Source organism: Drepanopeziza brunnea (assembly GCF_022702325.1).
Source record: "Drepanopeziza brunnea f. sp. 'multigermtubi' strain 214-2 chromosome Unknown ctg1, whole genome shotgun sequence".
Lineage (NCBI taxonomy): Eukaryota > Fungi > Ascomycota > Leotiomycetes > Helotiales > Drepanopezizaceae > Drepanopeziza > Drepanopeziza brunnea.
The window spans coordinates 296,809-312,869 of record NW_027094064.1 but is presented as its reverse complement, the minus strand read 5'-3'; the positions used below and the strand labels follow the sequence as shown (position 1 = coordinate 312,869).

General features: G+C 49.6%; 4 protein-coding genes across 4 annotated transcripts; 1 reads left to right on the top strand and 3 right to left on the bottom strand.

Moving 5' to 3' along the window:
• Positions 1–26: 26 nt before the first annotated feature.
• Positions 27–3,106, bottom strand: L3040_000047 (uncharacterized protein; the record flags this gene model as incomplete). The annotated part of the gene is made up of 6 exons (XM_007295074.1): positions 27–452; positions 637–1,579; positions 1,631–2,487; positions 2,551–2,635; positions 2,684–2,954; positions 3,007–3,106. 6 exons carry the CDS (start codon positions 3,104–3,106, stop codon positions 27–29), a joined length of 2,682 nt encoding a protein of 893 aa, XP_007295136.1.
• A 2,164-nt stretch (positions 3,107–5,270) lies between these two features.
• Positions 5,271–6,326, bottom strand: L3040_000046 (uncharacterized protein; the record flags this gene model as incomplete). The annotated part of the gene is made up of 2 exons (XM_007295073.1): positions 5,271–6,071; positions 6,117–6,326. The coding sequence occupies 2 exons, from the start codon at positions 6,324–6,326 to the stop codon at positions 5,271–5,273; spliced, it is 1,011 nt and encodes a 336-aa protein (XP_007295135.1).
• Positions 6,327–6,978: 652 nt separating this feature from the next.
• Positions 6,979–9,185, bottom strand: L3040_000045 (uncharacterized protein; the record flags this gene model as incomplete). Its single annotated transcript, XM_066154997.1, has 3 exons — positions 6,979–8,291; positions 8,402–8,567; positions 8,625–9,185. 3 exons carry the CDS (start codon positions 9,183–9,185, stop codon positions 6,979–6,981), a joined length of 2,040 nt encoding a protein of 679 aa, XP_066013065.1.
• Positions 9,186–14,087: 4,902 nt separating this feature from the next.
• L3040_000044 (uncharacterized protein) lies at positions 14,088–15,433 on the top strand (the record flags this gene model as incomplete). Its single annotated transcript, XM_007295071.1, has 3 exons — positions 14,088–14,356; positions 14,485–14,685; positions 14,761–15,433. 3 exons carry the CDS (start codon positions 14,088–14,090, stop codon positions 15,431–15,433), a joined length of 1,143 nt encoding a protein of 380 aa, XP_007295133.1.
• Between the last annotated feature and the right edge of the window lie 628 nt (positions 15,434–16,061).

Here is a 16,061-nt window from a genome sequence, read left to right as displayed (position 1 = left end):
ACGCATACCTCTGCCCCGACTCCTCCCTACTCCTCTCGAGTCGTCATCTCTGTGAGCCTGTCCACTTTCGTCCTGATTTGCAACTCAATCCTCTCGCTATGGAGTATTTCCTCGTCGAGTTTCTCCTGTTCCCTAAGCCTCTCGATTGGCTCCAGGCCGCCGCTTCCAAGTACCTTATTTGCTTGGCCGATACGCGCCTGGACCATCCTGAGGGTGTAGCGAAGATCTTCTAGCTTCCCAGCCTCTTCGTGATACTCGCAGACGGAGTAGCCATCATCGCATGCACATGGTCTGCTTGTCAAGCCTGTATCACCAACTGTATTTTCGTGGCTCTCTTCATCTGGATCGCTTTCATCGTTTATTTCGTTCACTTCGACACTTACCTCCCTGCGCTCTTCCTTACAGTGGTCGCAACTGAACCCGTTATAGAAATTGGCACAGCAATGTACAGCCTAAATAACGGGAAAGTCAGCAATTGAGTAATGGAAATTTTGCGAACAGAGGATCAGCTGTATCGCCGGCAATCACAAGCCGTAATGAAAAAGACGGGCTTCACCTGGGCGCCTCGGAACTGGAAACAACATGTCGCCAGAAGTTCTCAAACGTTCAGGAAAGTGAAAACCGAAAAATACGTACGCTAGGAGCAGCAATATCCTCATCCACGGACTCGATGTCGGAGAGTTCCCTCTGTCCCTGCGTATAACTCTCGTCTTCGTCCTCCTGGCCGGAATCGATTGGCTTCTTCGAGTCGTCTGAATAGTCCGAGTCCTGATCCACATGATGCTCTCCGCAAGGAACACAAGCCCATGGGCCTGAACCCTCCTCACTCGAAGCATCTACCGCTCGATACTTTGCGTACTCATCAAAATGCTTGTTGCAATAGATACAACTCTCGCAAAGGACTAGCTCTTTCGGCAGTTTCACCTCCACCGTGCACTTGTGAACAAACTCCTTCTTCATCTTGTCATGGACCACGGCGTCTGCGGCTTCTGGGTCTGGGATACTCAACCCCAACGCGCTTGCTATGATATCGAATCCTTTTTCTCCAATCAGGATCGCTGTATGGTTTGTGTTTGCTCCCACATTCTTTGGTGCAATACTCAGATCAACAACCTTCAAACCCTTCACTCTGTGTACATTCAAGTAGCTGTCAACCACCCCATGTTCTGCCAGAGGTGCCATCTTAGCTGTACCGAGGGAATGCCAGGTAGTGGTAATATTCTGCCTGATATACTCCTCGATGACAAGGTCATCTGCAGGAGTGTAGACTATATCTTGAATAACGCCTTCGAAGGGCACAAAGTTTGCGGGAATAAACGCGTTGGAGTCATCCGAAAACCGCGGGTGCGAAGGTTGGAACTCGCCTTGGAACATTTTAGTTCGCCTCATGATCTCGCGCTGCTTCTTGTACGCCCACACATGAGCTTCGAGATCAAATCGGTCCGAGAGATATCCTGTTTGAAAGGCGTACCCTTTCTTGTCGTCCGTAATGTGAATGGAGCCACGCGAATAGGGATAGGCATTGTAGCTGACGACGGTGACCAGCTCGTCTTCGGAATTCTCCTCCACTCTTGGGCAACTATACAGAAGTCAGCAACCGATATCTTGATCCCGCTCGCGTGCAACATACGCTGAGATGAAAGCAAATAACGCGAGTGGCTTGCTGTGTTGATTTTGGAAGTCCAGTTCCCAGGCACGCTGGAATTCCGTAGTCATCTGTTCAACCTCTCTATCCGTTGGTCGCACTTTTGCAGCGACATCAATCGCATTCCAGAAAGCTCTCCGATCTCCAGGCTTCACGGCCTGGGCCAGAGAAATGTGGCGTCTCAGCATATTGTTGAGCGTTTCGGATGGGCCCAGGGAGGTCTTATACAAAGAGAAGATACCGTTGTGGTCTTGGTAATCATTGCCAACACCAGGAACCTCGGCCACGACTGGCACTTGTGCTCTAGCCAGGATCTCTGGATCCCCAACGCCTGATCTCTCGAGTACCAGAGGCGTACCTAGAGCGCCGCAGGATATCACGACCAGTTTTCTTGACTTCACGATTCTCCTCTCGGGTCGTAAGGGTCCCTTTTCATAAGGCTTTGTACAAGGATGGAAATTATCGTTCTGGATGAGCTCGACTCCCGTGGCTCTCTTCGGATCGGATTTATCGTCAAAAACCACCCTGATCACACTGTGCTGAACAAGGATGTGAAGATTCTCGACCGGCTTGCCGTCCAGGAGCTTCTGCAAATAGGCATGGGCGGTATCCTGTCGTCGACCAGTTTTGTCCACGTATCGAAGCCATCGACTAACTCGGTTGCAGGATATAAGGTCTTGCAGATCTGGGGTCTCAGGGTATCCTACAGCTGCAGCCGCTTCGATGTAGTCGTTTTCCGATCTGCTAAATCGGTGTCCAGCATCGGAGATGCTGACCGGACCAGAAACGCCGTGGAGGTGTGAGTTGGAGTCCAGCATGGACGGTCCATCGTACTTCTCGAGCTAGTGATCGTCAGCTGTGATCCACCAGCCCAGTGTGGAACTGTGGCAGAGTCTGCTACATACTCTCTTCATCAAGGGTAGCAGATCATCGGAGGTCCATCCAGGGGTATTCCACGCGTCAAAATCACATTTTTGTGCTCTCGTATACCTACAAATGTTGTTAGACCCTCTTTGGTTCAGCTTTGGAAGTACTTACATCATGAAATTGATAGCTGACCCGCCGCCCAGCGTGCCACCGGATGGCACCACAAGCGCCCTGTCGCCAACATCGCTGGAACTTTCGGCTTCCCAGAACAATGCAGTCATCTTCGTCTTATGCTTCTCGGGGTCGAGGTGACCGAGAGCGAGGCCAGGATAACAAACATCTTTGTTTCTCAAGCTGTTTTTGCCTTGCTCAATAAGAAGAATTTGAAGATTAGGGTCTGCTTCAGCGAGTCTACCAGCAAGGACGCATGCTGCGGTACCGCCTGCGAGGGTCAGCACAGCAACAACGGATCACGGCGGGGACATATTCCGTACCTCCTGCGATGATGATATCGACCGCTTTGATTTCCGGACGGAGGTAGTTGGACGGCTTGCCGAACTGGGATCTGGGAGGTTTCTTCAATGTCACCCCCATCTTGTATGCGGTTTTCCTCCCGTTCCTATGTGATTGTGGAAAGGAAGATTTAGGGAGGATGAGGGATTGTTGTTAAGGGTCAGTGTGAGTGAAGCTGGGGAAGTCGCACACTGTAATAGTGCAACATTGCACGACTTTCCTAGGAGGAAAGAGCATTCCACCCGACCTGACCGATCCATGTACACTTGATCTGGAGACAAATCAGGCACTGTAGGCAGGCAAGTGAGGCCGTGAGGCCGTGAGGCCGTGAGGCCGCCGATGCTGAAGTTATCAGATTCCACGACAGCAGAAAAATGATATCGATCTGATACCGCCGAAACAAAGCAGAACGCATCTCCGAGACTGACGAAAATCGGCATAAGAGCCATGGGCCCAGTCTGGCTCCAATATCACTGGTGGTTTGCCCAGAAGATATTCTTCGGTTTCATGACAAACGGGCCGCTCTGTTGACATGCGTTGTTTACCCTTTCGCACTTTCTCAGGGCAAGCACTCTTCCGCCAAGCACTTCTGATGTGTTTAGACTTTGAAAGATGTTCAACATTCCGAAAGGTTCACTCACTCACTCCTCACTCTATGGCTCAGCCCAAAAACATACTTTCACCCCACAAGCAACCTCTCAGCCAGGCCTCAGGTGTCAGGCCTCAACGAAGGCCTTTTTCTTCTCCGAAGGTTTGAATGGAAATAGAGCCATATCTTGGTTGCATGCTCCCAAACTCATTATCTCTACTACTTGAGTCGCGTCGTGAATTCCCGGCTGGAACAATATGCGGGGTAGCTACTGCGTATGAGATCTCTAAGATGTATTGGCTGCAGGATTTATATTCTAAATATTGATTTTGAATAGAGCGAAAATGCAAAGACCAATCAAGGACTTGGTGTGCTGAAGTGTCTTGGGCTGAGCGAGCGTAGCCGAGCCGCCTTTCAATCACCACCTTCACTGGCTCTAAAGCCACGGGCGAGCAGCGACGATCTGTGAAATGTTCAACTAACTCTGTTTGTTATTGCAAGTATCAACGAGCCTTTCCCTTTGCTCATGCGCCATAAGAAGCCGCGCTGCAATCGTCCAAGACCGCGTGATCATGCCGTATTGACTTTCGAGCGCCATCCTGAGCCGACAGGGACATCAGGAGGGCGCTTGGTTTGCCCGAGCATCTGCCATCTCTCAAAAACTACTCTGTATCGTATAGTACAGGAGTAGTGTTGGGGGAGACCCCAGGCTGGATTGAGCTTCACTCGACAGATCTTCCATCCTCGTAGGTCCACGGGCTCTACGTACAAGTACAGAGTAGTCCAGCCTTTAGACGTCCACTCGTGCATACGCCATCGCCACCCTCCCCGTCACTTACCGACCGCAATGCTGAACCCAGAGTCCAATCTACAGCGTAAATCACCGGTCCAGAATTGCCACGCTCCACCCCCCACGCTCTCCCCCGGAGGCGTTACGCCAGTTCCCATCCAATTCGCTTAGCCGAGGCGTTGGCGCAGAAAATTCGCAGAAGGAAGCATCCGTATTGATTACGTCACGACTCCCTGTTAGCACTACCTACTGTAAAAAGTATATAGACTTTCTTCACCTATTAGACGAGTCACCATCCTCTCTTCTCATCTGCGCGAGACTATCAGAATGCGCCTGCCACTCGAGGGTCCCTATTCATATCGATTATCGTGAACTGTGAGATAGAAGAGAACTTGAGACGGACTAGGGCAGAGGGAAGGGGAGGATCTACAGATACCAAGCTCTCAGACATTGCTATCGTGCGTAGCATTCGGGAGAGAGAGAGGACTTATTCCACTTTGGTAATGCCAATGAACTGGAGCTGGATGCCACAAATCTATCTCTCACACAGGCGGCAAATGTTATCTTCCAGCATATTGGTAAGTCGAATTAATGAGTTTCTATTTCGTAAGTAGGGTACACAGTCTTTGTTCTGATATCTATTAGAACATACTTTGTCGGCCAGCATTAGTATATAATGATTCAGCTAAATTGGAATGTATAAAGCGACGTTCATTATATTCATCGGCGCGCTACCATCGATAGCCTATACAAGTTTGCTTAACTTCGTCTGCTATTTTTTAACCTATGAAGCAAAGCGCTTTTCTAAAACTTGATCTTACACCTGTCCCAGGATGCCGCTACACCATTTTTTGAGATCCCTCCGTCTATCGAATCCAAACAAACATCGCCTCATCCTTTCCGGCGAAACTTGGCACTGGTATCCTACACACCAGCTCCCAGCCAGGCATATAATTTTCAAAGTACTCCTCGGTCGTGACATCCGCAAAGCCTGTATATCGATTTGCATTCTGCGTTCCAACGACCACAATGATGTTCCCTCGATATGCCTGTAACACTCTCTGCGTAAAGCTTCCAGCAGTTACCATATAAACCATTAGCAGTACCTTCCCTCTCCCGCCAGTGTTCTTCTTCAGGTATTCAACCCCATCAGCCTTCACCGTATCCTCAATCCACATCGTCCGATACTCGCTCGCCATATTATCCACGGCAACAACATCCACTTTCATTGCGCGAAGCATGTACGTCCAATATCCGTTCCCGCTCGCCATATCGATCACCCCATCCGCCTTGGCATCCGCAACCACCTGGGATACGATATGGAGCGCCTCATAGCTAGGCACAACGCACCCGAAGTGATGGTAGAACAGCGGCAGAATCGGATGCGTGTGTTTCGCATTTGCAGGACTCGCATACGAAGGATCAGGCAGCGGTCCAAGAAACGCCGTCTCCTGGCACGACAGCACCCACATATCGTAGTATGGATTGATGTGCGCCTTTGCCCGGGGGACCTTGAACAGACATTTCCTCCGCGACTGCAGATACTTCGCTACTGTCTCCCGAGGCGACCCTTTCTTCGCATTGGCTGCCAAGGAGGTGAGGGCTTTGGAGGTATCGGTTGTGGGCGCGAAGATGGATGTGTAGGCGTTTATATCTGCCGACGGGACCTTCGTCAATCAATCGCTGTTGCGCACAGTCTCGAGCGACGTTACCTCGATTTGCTGGCCGTGAGACTGGTATTTGTATTTCAGCTTGCCAGTATCAATTTGTTCTTGGACCTGGCGCAAGGTCATCGCAAACGATTCCGCCCTGTAGACATAGTCGTCGTTGGCGGGAAGAGCAAATGCATCGGCGATGGTCTTGGAGAAGTGATTATCGACTGTCCCTCGCCAGTTGGCAAGAATTTCGTCCGGGGAAGGCATGGCTGTGGCATCGAGGAGCTGAGAAACTGGAGATGTTGATCATAGGAGCCTTGGAATCTAGAGGTCCAGTGACGTCGATGTCCCGAAGCTTTCCCTACGGAGTGGGCAATCCGCCTTGGCGTTTTATTTTCCCCTGAAACACGCGAGCGAGCAGCACTCGCTACGCATTTTCTGGAGTAAACAAACGAATTACATGAAAGCGTCCTGTTAAAGACGCGGCAATCGGGCGACTTATGGGTTCTGTATTACAGTAGCGATCAAATAAATGCCTGTATCTTCAGTCGAAAGAAGTGACGAGGGTAAATAATCAACGCATGTAGGTAGGAGTGGAGGGGGTAGCATTCCTCATCCGCTGGCAAATCAGGCTTAACTTTCGGACAATGGCCAATCTAGTTCGGATGTTCATATATGAAAACGGATTGTTGGTTGTTTTTTGCATTTGCGTTATACTGGTCGTCTCATACAAAATTCGGGATATTTCAAGCTCCTGCTGTGTGCAGAAAAAATGCGTTTGGGTCCAAACCAAGCCCAGACCTTCCATCAAAGCCAAACGGTTCGTCGATCAATTAATTCTCAAGCAGAATGATAACAAAACAAACTCTATCAAACTCCGCTCCAGGACCCGCAAAAGCCCCATTCCCGAAATAATCCCTCACTTGAGATGAGTGGTATTGAACAGACGATTCCCTGTGTCTGTACCTTTCCTTCCCGTGAACTTGTTGTCAGAAATGCGCAAAGTGACGAGCTTCGGCCCAATTTGACCATCAAGAAACTCAAGCGGGCCGGCGATGGCCTCCTTCTGAACAACGCCTGCCACGACAATGATCGGGACCGTGCTGTGAAGCTGGGGAATACGACGGACGAACTCCACAATCGTCGTGCCGCGGTTGATAACCGAGTCTACAAGCAACGCCGTCCGTCGTCCTTCAAGATGATCGAACTCTAGATCCTGCGGCTCGTTGGCATGAACAAACATGGCGAGGGGAAAGGCATCATTGATGCCCTGAGCCATCGGTTCTCCGCCACGCATCAAAGCCACGATAACTGTCTGCTCCTCGTGCTTTAGCCGATGACCATCCGAGAGGTTGCCCTGTACATGAGGGATACGGTAAGTCTCCGTTCCAAGCAGGTCTGTCACCAATTCCATCGCCAAGAACCACCCTACTCGGCGGTGGACATCTTGAAGAACCGGACCTGCCTTTTCCGCATCACGCATGGGGGTTTGAAGCAGCATCGCGGCGTTCTTCGATGGGTAGCGAACTGAGACATGCTTTCGCCGGCGGAGCATGAGGTTGATGAACTTGGTGTCGTTGAGATCGACTAGCGGCAAGTTCTTCGCATCCAGGCGAGCTGCCGCATGGGCCGGGACCAGAGCCTGCCGGGCCACGAGACCGCTCTCCATTGCAAGTGCCAACTTCTTATCCATCGTCTTGCTTCGGGTTCCCTGCGTTCCAACGACGACAATGGCTTGGTCCGCCACCTGCATCATCTTCAAGTCAAGCTCACTGTCTCCGAAGGCCCAAACAGACATGCCATGCTCCTTCCTCAATCGGTGCACCAGAGCAGCTTTAACTTCTCCCGTCACTACATACTCGTCTTCCATGCGTCCTCCCCCGATAACTTCAATCATTAGGCCATGTTTACTCAGGATGTATTCCCACAACTGCTTCAAACCACAAGTAACAACCACGGCACCAGCAGAACGGTCTTGCTCCACCCGACGCAGCAGAGAGAGAAACTCGGGATACAATGCAACTTCATTCGCAACATGTCGGCAGAGGTCGTGGAATGTTTTGGAATCCAATTCCTGGTAGAGAAGCATGGCTTGAAGGAATGCATCGTAGGTGTATCCAAGAGGTCCGCCGAAGATAGCCTTTAGCCGATAGGCAATGTCCGAATGAGGATCGGTGCAAGGAAACCTCTCCCAGAACATCATGCCCGTGTCTTCTGCGTGCGCACAACGTCCTATCACCATCCAGTACCAGCATAGTCTTTCCGAGGGCAGCCCTTGACAATCAGGTCGATCTTTTCCTCCACATAGGATAGGTTGACTTCCTCGGTGCGAGTCCGCAAACCTTCGAGAATTTTCTTGGCTTGAGAATGTGTGTTGTCCGCAGCGAAGAAGCCGTTGTCGTCGCCGTTCCGGGTCGAGTGTTCGTTGATAACAGTGAACAGAATCCCATTTTTATAGCAAGTGCTGCGGAGCTCAGAGATCTCTCTGTCTTGCCAGATGCGCAGGTTCTCGATAGTCAGGTGAGGTCGTACCCGTGTTTTGTCGCCCTCTCAGCGCTTCTGGACAATATCTGGAGACACTTGGAGGTACACCATGTGCGTGAATATTTTTTGATCACTTGCGGTCCAAACCAGATCAGGTCCCTCATCGTCCTCGCCCCAGAGAGTATAATGGCCGGCCACAATCCCGACCACTTCGCTGTCAGAGCGTTCCTGGCTAACAGCTTCGATTGCCTTCTCTCGAGCCTGGTACTTCTCGGCTTCTGGCAATGAATTGAACTGCTCAAAGCGGCCAGGGGTAAATCTTCTGAGCGTGGCCGACCCATCGAAGAAGCAGAAGCTGTCTGGGTCAAGAGATTTCTTCAGCTCGCTCAACAGATGCGACTTTCCTGAGCCCTGAATTCCGTATACGCCAACCACCATAGGTTTATTGGCCGGAGGCTCGGATCCCTTGCGCTCTAGCATTGGTGGTACCGGCTCGGGTAGCTTGGGGTTTGCAGACACGGAGACATTTGATGGCTGCAAATCAAGGCCTCGAGCACCGAGCCCGGAGGTACGAGCACACTCTGGCGTCGTGGAGGTATCGACTGCCGTGTGCTGGCCTAGGTTCTCCCAACCTGTTTTCATGTCCGAGTCTGACTCCAAAAAATTCAGGTTTGAAGAGTTGGGGCATGCAAGAAGTGCGTCTGGTGTTGCATAGAGTTGAACCTCTCGATGCTCGCGTAACTTGGCCAAGAGGAAGGCAAGAGATATCCTAAATATTCCAGTGATTTTTTTTCTCAGTCTGATAGAGACGTGCAAGCTATCCTCAAAGCGAAAGCAAACGATGCTTCAGGGGTGTTGTGCAAGTGTCTTAGAAACCTCATATGCAATGCGACAAACCCCTCCGGCTCTTTCAAAGCTATCTTGAAGCGAGACTCTCTATATGGCTATAGCCAGCTTTCTAGTAATAAAACTGTCACCCACATGAAAATTGGATATGGGTGTTTGTTGGCTCGTAGCAGGTCAGTTGGCAAGTTGCATTGTTGCACAATCTTTCAGACAGTCTATAGTACGCCATTACTCGGCTCATGGAATCCTATAATCGTTCCACACATAAAGATATTGACAGTTATAGGCAGTATAATATGATCAGTTGAAAGAGCTCGATACGTTTTATTCCGTGAATGCTATCAAGTAGACAGATTCGTTAGTAGGTCTTCGCATGATATATTCCTGTACTTCGTAGTTACCCTCAAGGAATGAGCTAGCGCTTCGGCTAATCAATCACCTCTTCGACTGGTACCTGTTCCTTATTGCTCCCTCCAAGCTTTATATAAACCGTTCGCTGATACCAACGAGTCAAGACTATACACATGAGTTTTTGACTCCCACTTTTAGTAAGGTCTTTGAAGAAAAGTATGTATAGCAAGACCCATTCCATACCTAGTACTACGTGATGCACCCCCCCTCCCTTACTTTATCCTTCCTATACTAAAATTCAAATGTATCAGCAGCTGTCGTGCCCATATATCTCCTGATACCTGAACCGAGATCGGTCTGTAAGCCGTTTGCCCTTGGGACTACGCACAAAGTACCCGTCGCCAGTTCAACCTGCCTACCAAACACTTCCTTTCGACAGAATGCGTCCTTTGATCACCACGTTCCTCCGCCCCTGGCACAGCTTCTTCGGCCTCACCCGTCAAACGGGCCCAACTTGGCATAAGTCCCGCCTCCTAGAAGGGAAAGCCGAGCTGCTCGAGTCCGAGGCATCATGGCAAAGCTAAGCGAGGAATCCGACGTCTTCTTTGCGATCAGCCATGCGACACATGACGGGCACCCCAGTCGAGATCCTCCCTCGTCCAACGCAGTCGATGCGCCAATTCGCCGTCTACACCTAGATGGTGGCGAAGTACACGTCCCGCTGTGGCTTCTACCGGATGGCAGCTGCCATGTGCGGCGCGGCACATTGGCGCCAGGTGTGCGAGGTGATGAACCCGAAGAAAAGAGAGCAAGCTTCGGTAGGTTGCCACGCGCAATGAGATCGAGCCGGGGAAGTCCGTTCGGGTCTGTGGGAAGTTGAGACGAGTCTGGCCTCTCTTCTACTAAGCGCTTGTCTGGGATGGAAAACAGGAGGCGGTGCAGGATGCCGTCGGGCAGCACAGTATAGCGAGTTCCACATCGATCTCCCGTATAAATACTATAAGGAGTTTAGGTTCACCTACTGCCGACCCGAATGCCGTGGATCAAAACTGGATAGGGCATTGCAGGGGGTCGACGGACGCCGGCAGTGCACTTTGGAAGATGTTGAGAGTATGCGTGCGGGTGCCGTACCCATATGCTACAAAAGGTCAAGTTCGAAAATGCAAACGACATGATACTAGATCTGGACAGGTATAATGATGATAGGGCAAACTTATAAAGAAGGGCTCTACAGCGCAAGTTTGAACTGTAAGTCTATCTCGCAAACCCGTATCCGAAGCTGAAATCAAACAACGTGTCCAAGATGTGGATGGGCTTAATAATCAGACTTGGCGTCGCAACTCTTGGGGCCCTTCCCACTATTAATACTTGATTATTCTTCATACACCACACGACCCTCGTCAAACCGTACGGAAAGAAAACATTGGGTTTATATCAAGGATTTACGGAGGTAACAGCGGCTAACTTTCCTGACCCACTTTGGACGCTAGCTCAATCGAGCAATACCCACATTTACGGTCCCCGTCCCTCGACTCATGTCGCTGAACGCGATACTATTGCTCGATTAAATTAGTTTCCAAAGTGGGTCAGACAACTTGCCGTTGTACTACCTACTACCTCCGCAGGACGGCAGTTGTGTGCTCTAACAATTAATATAGAGAATTGTTTTCTCTCTCTCACACGTTTCCTGTTATTTGTGCCGACACTTTGTCTCGTGCTTTACTTACGTACAAGTGTCGCAGTCAATCGAATCTGAACCCGATACGCTCTCCTTTTATCTCTACGTCAATTCGCGATTTACTAGTGCTACTTTCTTCCTTACAGTTAGATCTTGCTTATGGTTAAATCTTCCTTATGGTTAAATCTTCCTTATACGTAGTAGGATAATCTTCCTTATAGTAGTAATTAAATGTCGGGACCCAGTTTAGCCCTTTATTAGTACGTAGTACGTAGTAGTAAGTCGTAAAGCGGAAGTCTCTGAATAGTTTAAAGCCCTATCAACTCTACTTACTGCACAGACGAATCGCCCCTAATGTAAGGGCAACAAGCCCCACTATTCAATACTTGCTTAAAGACGCTTTTCAAAGATGAACCCTTACTTACTGTATGAGGTTGTTGAGCCGAGCCTTGGTATAACTAGTAAGCGATTGCAAAATTACCACGGTACAGGCGTAATTGTTTCACCCTTGAGGCTCGGGTAACCAGGGGGGTTTGTGGAAACTAAACTTTTGAGGCACCCTCAAGGGTGTAACAATTAATCGTCGGCTTTAAGACTGAAAGGATACCGGTATAAGGAGGCCCACCTAAGCGAGCCGACGATTACGCCTACTACGTACTACTACGTATATCGCGGTACTTTCAATATACTTTATACTACTATATTCATTAAGGGGGATGGATGGTAGCAACCTTGCCTTGTGAATAGCTTTAGTTCAGCCTCTACGCTCGGCCCAGCTTTTGTTTACGTACCGTATTTCAAGGGGCGACGCAGCCTCCTTCAGGGGCCAGCGCATGGAAGAAGTCTGCGCTGCCCTACAGAGGAGCGGCATTCAGTTCAAGGTGGATAATAAGGCATGCGAAAACAGACTCCACCAATGTCGAAGTATGGGAAACCATCAGCTGAGCTGCTCTGTTGGTAAACGGGCCAAGATAGGAGAGTATATGTTATAAAATTATGAAACGTCTGGAAAGAGGCTAATATTATCTCCGCAAGCTAAATCTATAACCGAAATACGTAGTACAAGACGAGCATGACGAGCTTGAGTACCTCAATCTTTTTAATAATGACGAAGACGGTGCTCATCTTAACGTCTTAATCAGATTTTATCATGCAATTATCTAGCTGAGTCACAACTGATTAGCAAAAATGCTCTTAAAGAAATTGATACGCAGGTAATACCTAATAGAGATAAAGAAACGCACAAAAAAGAGCTTAGCGTTTAGCACTTACTCCCCCCCACGAGTACATGTCGAAAGTATAATTTCGCAAGGGATCTTACCAATGTTTAGACCAATCAACTTACGTAGTACGTAGTATAAGAATCCAGCCTTGAAAAGTATCTTTAGGTCAGTATTTAGTCCGTGCAATGGAGTTGACAGGGCTTTGAGCCATTCAGAAACCACCGCTCTATGATTTGTGGGCCCAAACTGGGTCCGACATGTATCATGGGGGGGGGAGTAAAAAAGGAGCGACTTATAGATTTAAAGATAAAAGTAATCGAGGCAGAATAGCGATTATAATAAATATGTCTTTATTTTTGATTTCTAATCAATCATTCAAATTCGACGCTTTGCGACATCATGCTTCTGCTATAATCCTGCTAGTGAAGATAGCTCCGCGATGCAAAATAGTACTGGTCGCTTATCTGGCCCCGCAAGACCTCGCCCCTTTTGTGCACAAGATTATGTATTAGCCTTGGCGTCTTCGATATACCCGTATTTAAGAGGTCCTCGAGATATCCAAACTCAAACCTCGATTAAGATTGTCTTGTTGCCAAAGCTGAGCTTGAGCCAACTTGAGCCAGCTTGGGCTAGCTTAGGCAGCTTATTGGGGCTTGAATTACGACTTACCATATAGAAACTGGGCACAAGGCTTGCCATGCACTCATAGAAACCAGAAAGTGCGGTAGATAGACAGCATCCAAGCGAGTGAAGATCTTTTTCTTTGTCCAAAATGCCATCAATTAATCAATTTGGGACAACTGTACGTAGCTCCGTATCACGGCTGCTTTAGCGCGTCCCTAAAACCAGGTTATACCCTGTACCGGGGTTTATGAGGTTACAGTATGAATGAGGCTCTCTTTTCCGTTCCGTCGTCCGAACTCTGTGCTTATCGCATTGCGATGGATGAATAAGATACTACGTGAAACAATCAAGCTGATAAATAAGCGAGCTGTACTAAGCCCAAGGGGGAAGGCCCGCATTTCCGAGATACTACTATTCCTAATCTCATATTGCCCGAAGGGTTTTAGTTGTAATACGGAAGTAAACTTCAAGAGCTGTCAGGTCTAATCTAAGCCTTCAAACCCAGCCCCATCTCCATCTCCATCAAACAAGCCCGCCAAGTCCACCCCTTCTCGGACATGAGGGAAAATGCCACTTGGCGGGCGGGGCAGGAAGGTAGTTGTGGGAGAAGGTAAACCATACGTACGGATATATTCATAAAAATAAAGATTTATATACGTACGTACCTGCCATCATTCTCATCGAATCTTTCCTTTCTCATCAAATCTTTCCATTCATTTCTTCAATCCCTCATTTTGAAGACGCAAGACCAAAACCAACATTCGTTATCCATTATATCGTTTAATTCATATATCTGGAATATATCTATTAAAATACCCAAAAATGCGTGCCTCTTCCGCTATGCTTCCCATCCTCCCCCTCCTCGTCGGCTACGTCGCCGCTCAGAAGGTCGTCGGCACCGCCATGGGCTTCGCTGAGGGCGCGACAGGTGGCGGGGATGCGGCGCCGGCGATACCGGCTGACATTGAGGAGTTGAAGCTCTGGCTCGGAGACGACGAACCGCGCGTGATTGTGCTGGATAAGGAGTACAACTTCATAGGGTCTGAGGGTAAGGTGACTGAGATGGGGTGCCGGCCGCCGAACAACAAGTGGTGAGTTTGTGTGTTTTGTCTTGTTTTGCTCTGGATTGATAGGTAGATGAATGGATGGGAGAGACGACCATGCTCCCACCTGTTTCCACTCGGAAAGAGAACGAAAGCTGACTTGGATTTGTGTGTAGCCCGGGTAACGGTGGTCAAGACGCGATCAACGGTGCTAACTGGTGTGCCGACAAACCTGAGATCGAGGTCACGTATGACAAGGCTGGTATCAAAGGAATCGACGTGGCTTCCCACAAGACAATCCTCGGGATTGGAAGCGAGGGTGTCCTCCGAGGAAAGGGTCTTCGCATGGTAAAAGGTGTCGAGAATGTGATCATCCAGTGAGTCCTGCTCTGGCAGAGACATCCGCTCCCCCCCCCCTTTTTTCCCATCTCAATCTAAACCCCCAAAAACAGGAACATCCACATCACCGAACTCAACCCGCAGTACATCTGGGGTGGAGACGCCATCCAAACCTTCGGCGCCGCCAAAATCTGGGTCGATCACGTCAAGATCTCCCTGATCGGCCGCCAGATGTTCGCCGCCTCGTCCGGCGGCTCGACCGGCGGCAGCGTCACCATCTCCAACAGCGAGTTCGACGGCCTCACGTCCTGGTCCTCGCGGTGCAACAACAAACACTACTGGACCATCCTGCTGAACGGCGAACAGGACTCCATCACCCTGTTCGGCAACTACATCCACGACACCGCCGGCCGCTCGCCCAAGGTCGCCGGAAAGGCGACCGTGCTGCACGCCGTCAACAACCTCTTCGAGGAAGTCGACGAGGGCTTCGACGTCACGGCACCATCCGAGGTCCTCGCGGAGGGCAACACCCTCGACCGCGTCGAGGAACCCATCCTGGAGGATAAGAAGACCGGAAAGCTCTACACCCAGGATGGAGCGGCCTGCGACCCCATCTTCGGCCGCGACTGTCTCGCCAACACCGTCTCCGATTCCGGGTCCTTTGAGAGCAAGGACCAAGTGTTCGACGCCTTTAAGGGCTGCCCGGCCGTCGAGCCGGACAACTCCATCAACCCCCGCGTGACGGCCGGTGTTGGGAAGTTGGGCTGCGGCGGCGGTGGCTACTAGGAGGTGCCACTAGAGAGGGCCTTTGGGGAATTTTCTCAAAGATCGAAGAGAGCAAGACTTTTTTCCCTCTTTGTATATATTTTCTTGCGTGGTGTAGACATCACGACACTTTGATTTTAATCATTCCCACTACCATTTCGCCGGCGAGGCGTGGTATACATACCCCCAGACTGATCTTGCCGCATGCTTGATAACTGGTCTTGCTGGAAGGAAGTATGGAGAGGAGATCCCTCGCTGGGTGCTGAGGATGCCTCGCTACGGGCCACCTCCCAGATTCGGCACAGCACCATAACTTCCTTCCTTCCTTCCTATTTGGAATATCAGCACATGTCAAACGACGAACATGATATCTCCAATCCATGATCCATGAAACGAGGGGAATTTTTTTTTAAATAAATTAAGAGCTTTGCTTGAGCCTGACTTACCTATCTTCATTCAAGATTGAAATAAAATCTTTTTCAAAAGACCAATTCTCTCAAGTCTCACGGGGAAAAAACGGCTATTTTCTTTTTCTTTTTTTTGCTCTCTCGACACTATATATTTACGGATTGAAACGAAGAAAAGTCGGCAACACGACACGCGCGATGGAAAGAAAAGATAGAGGTCAATAAATAAACACAAAACATTC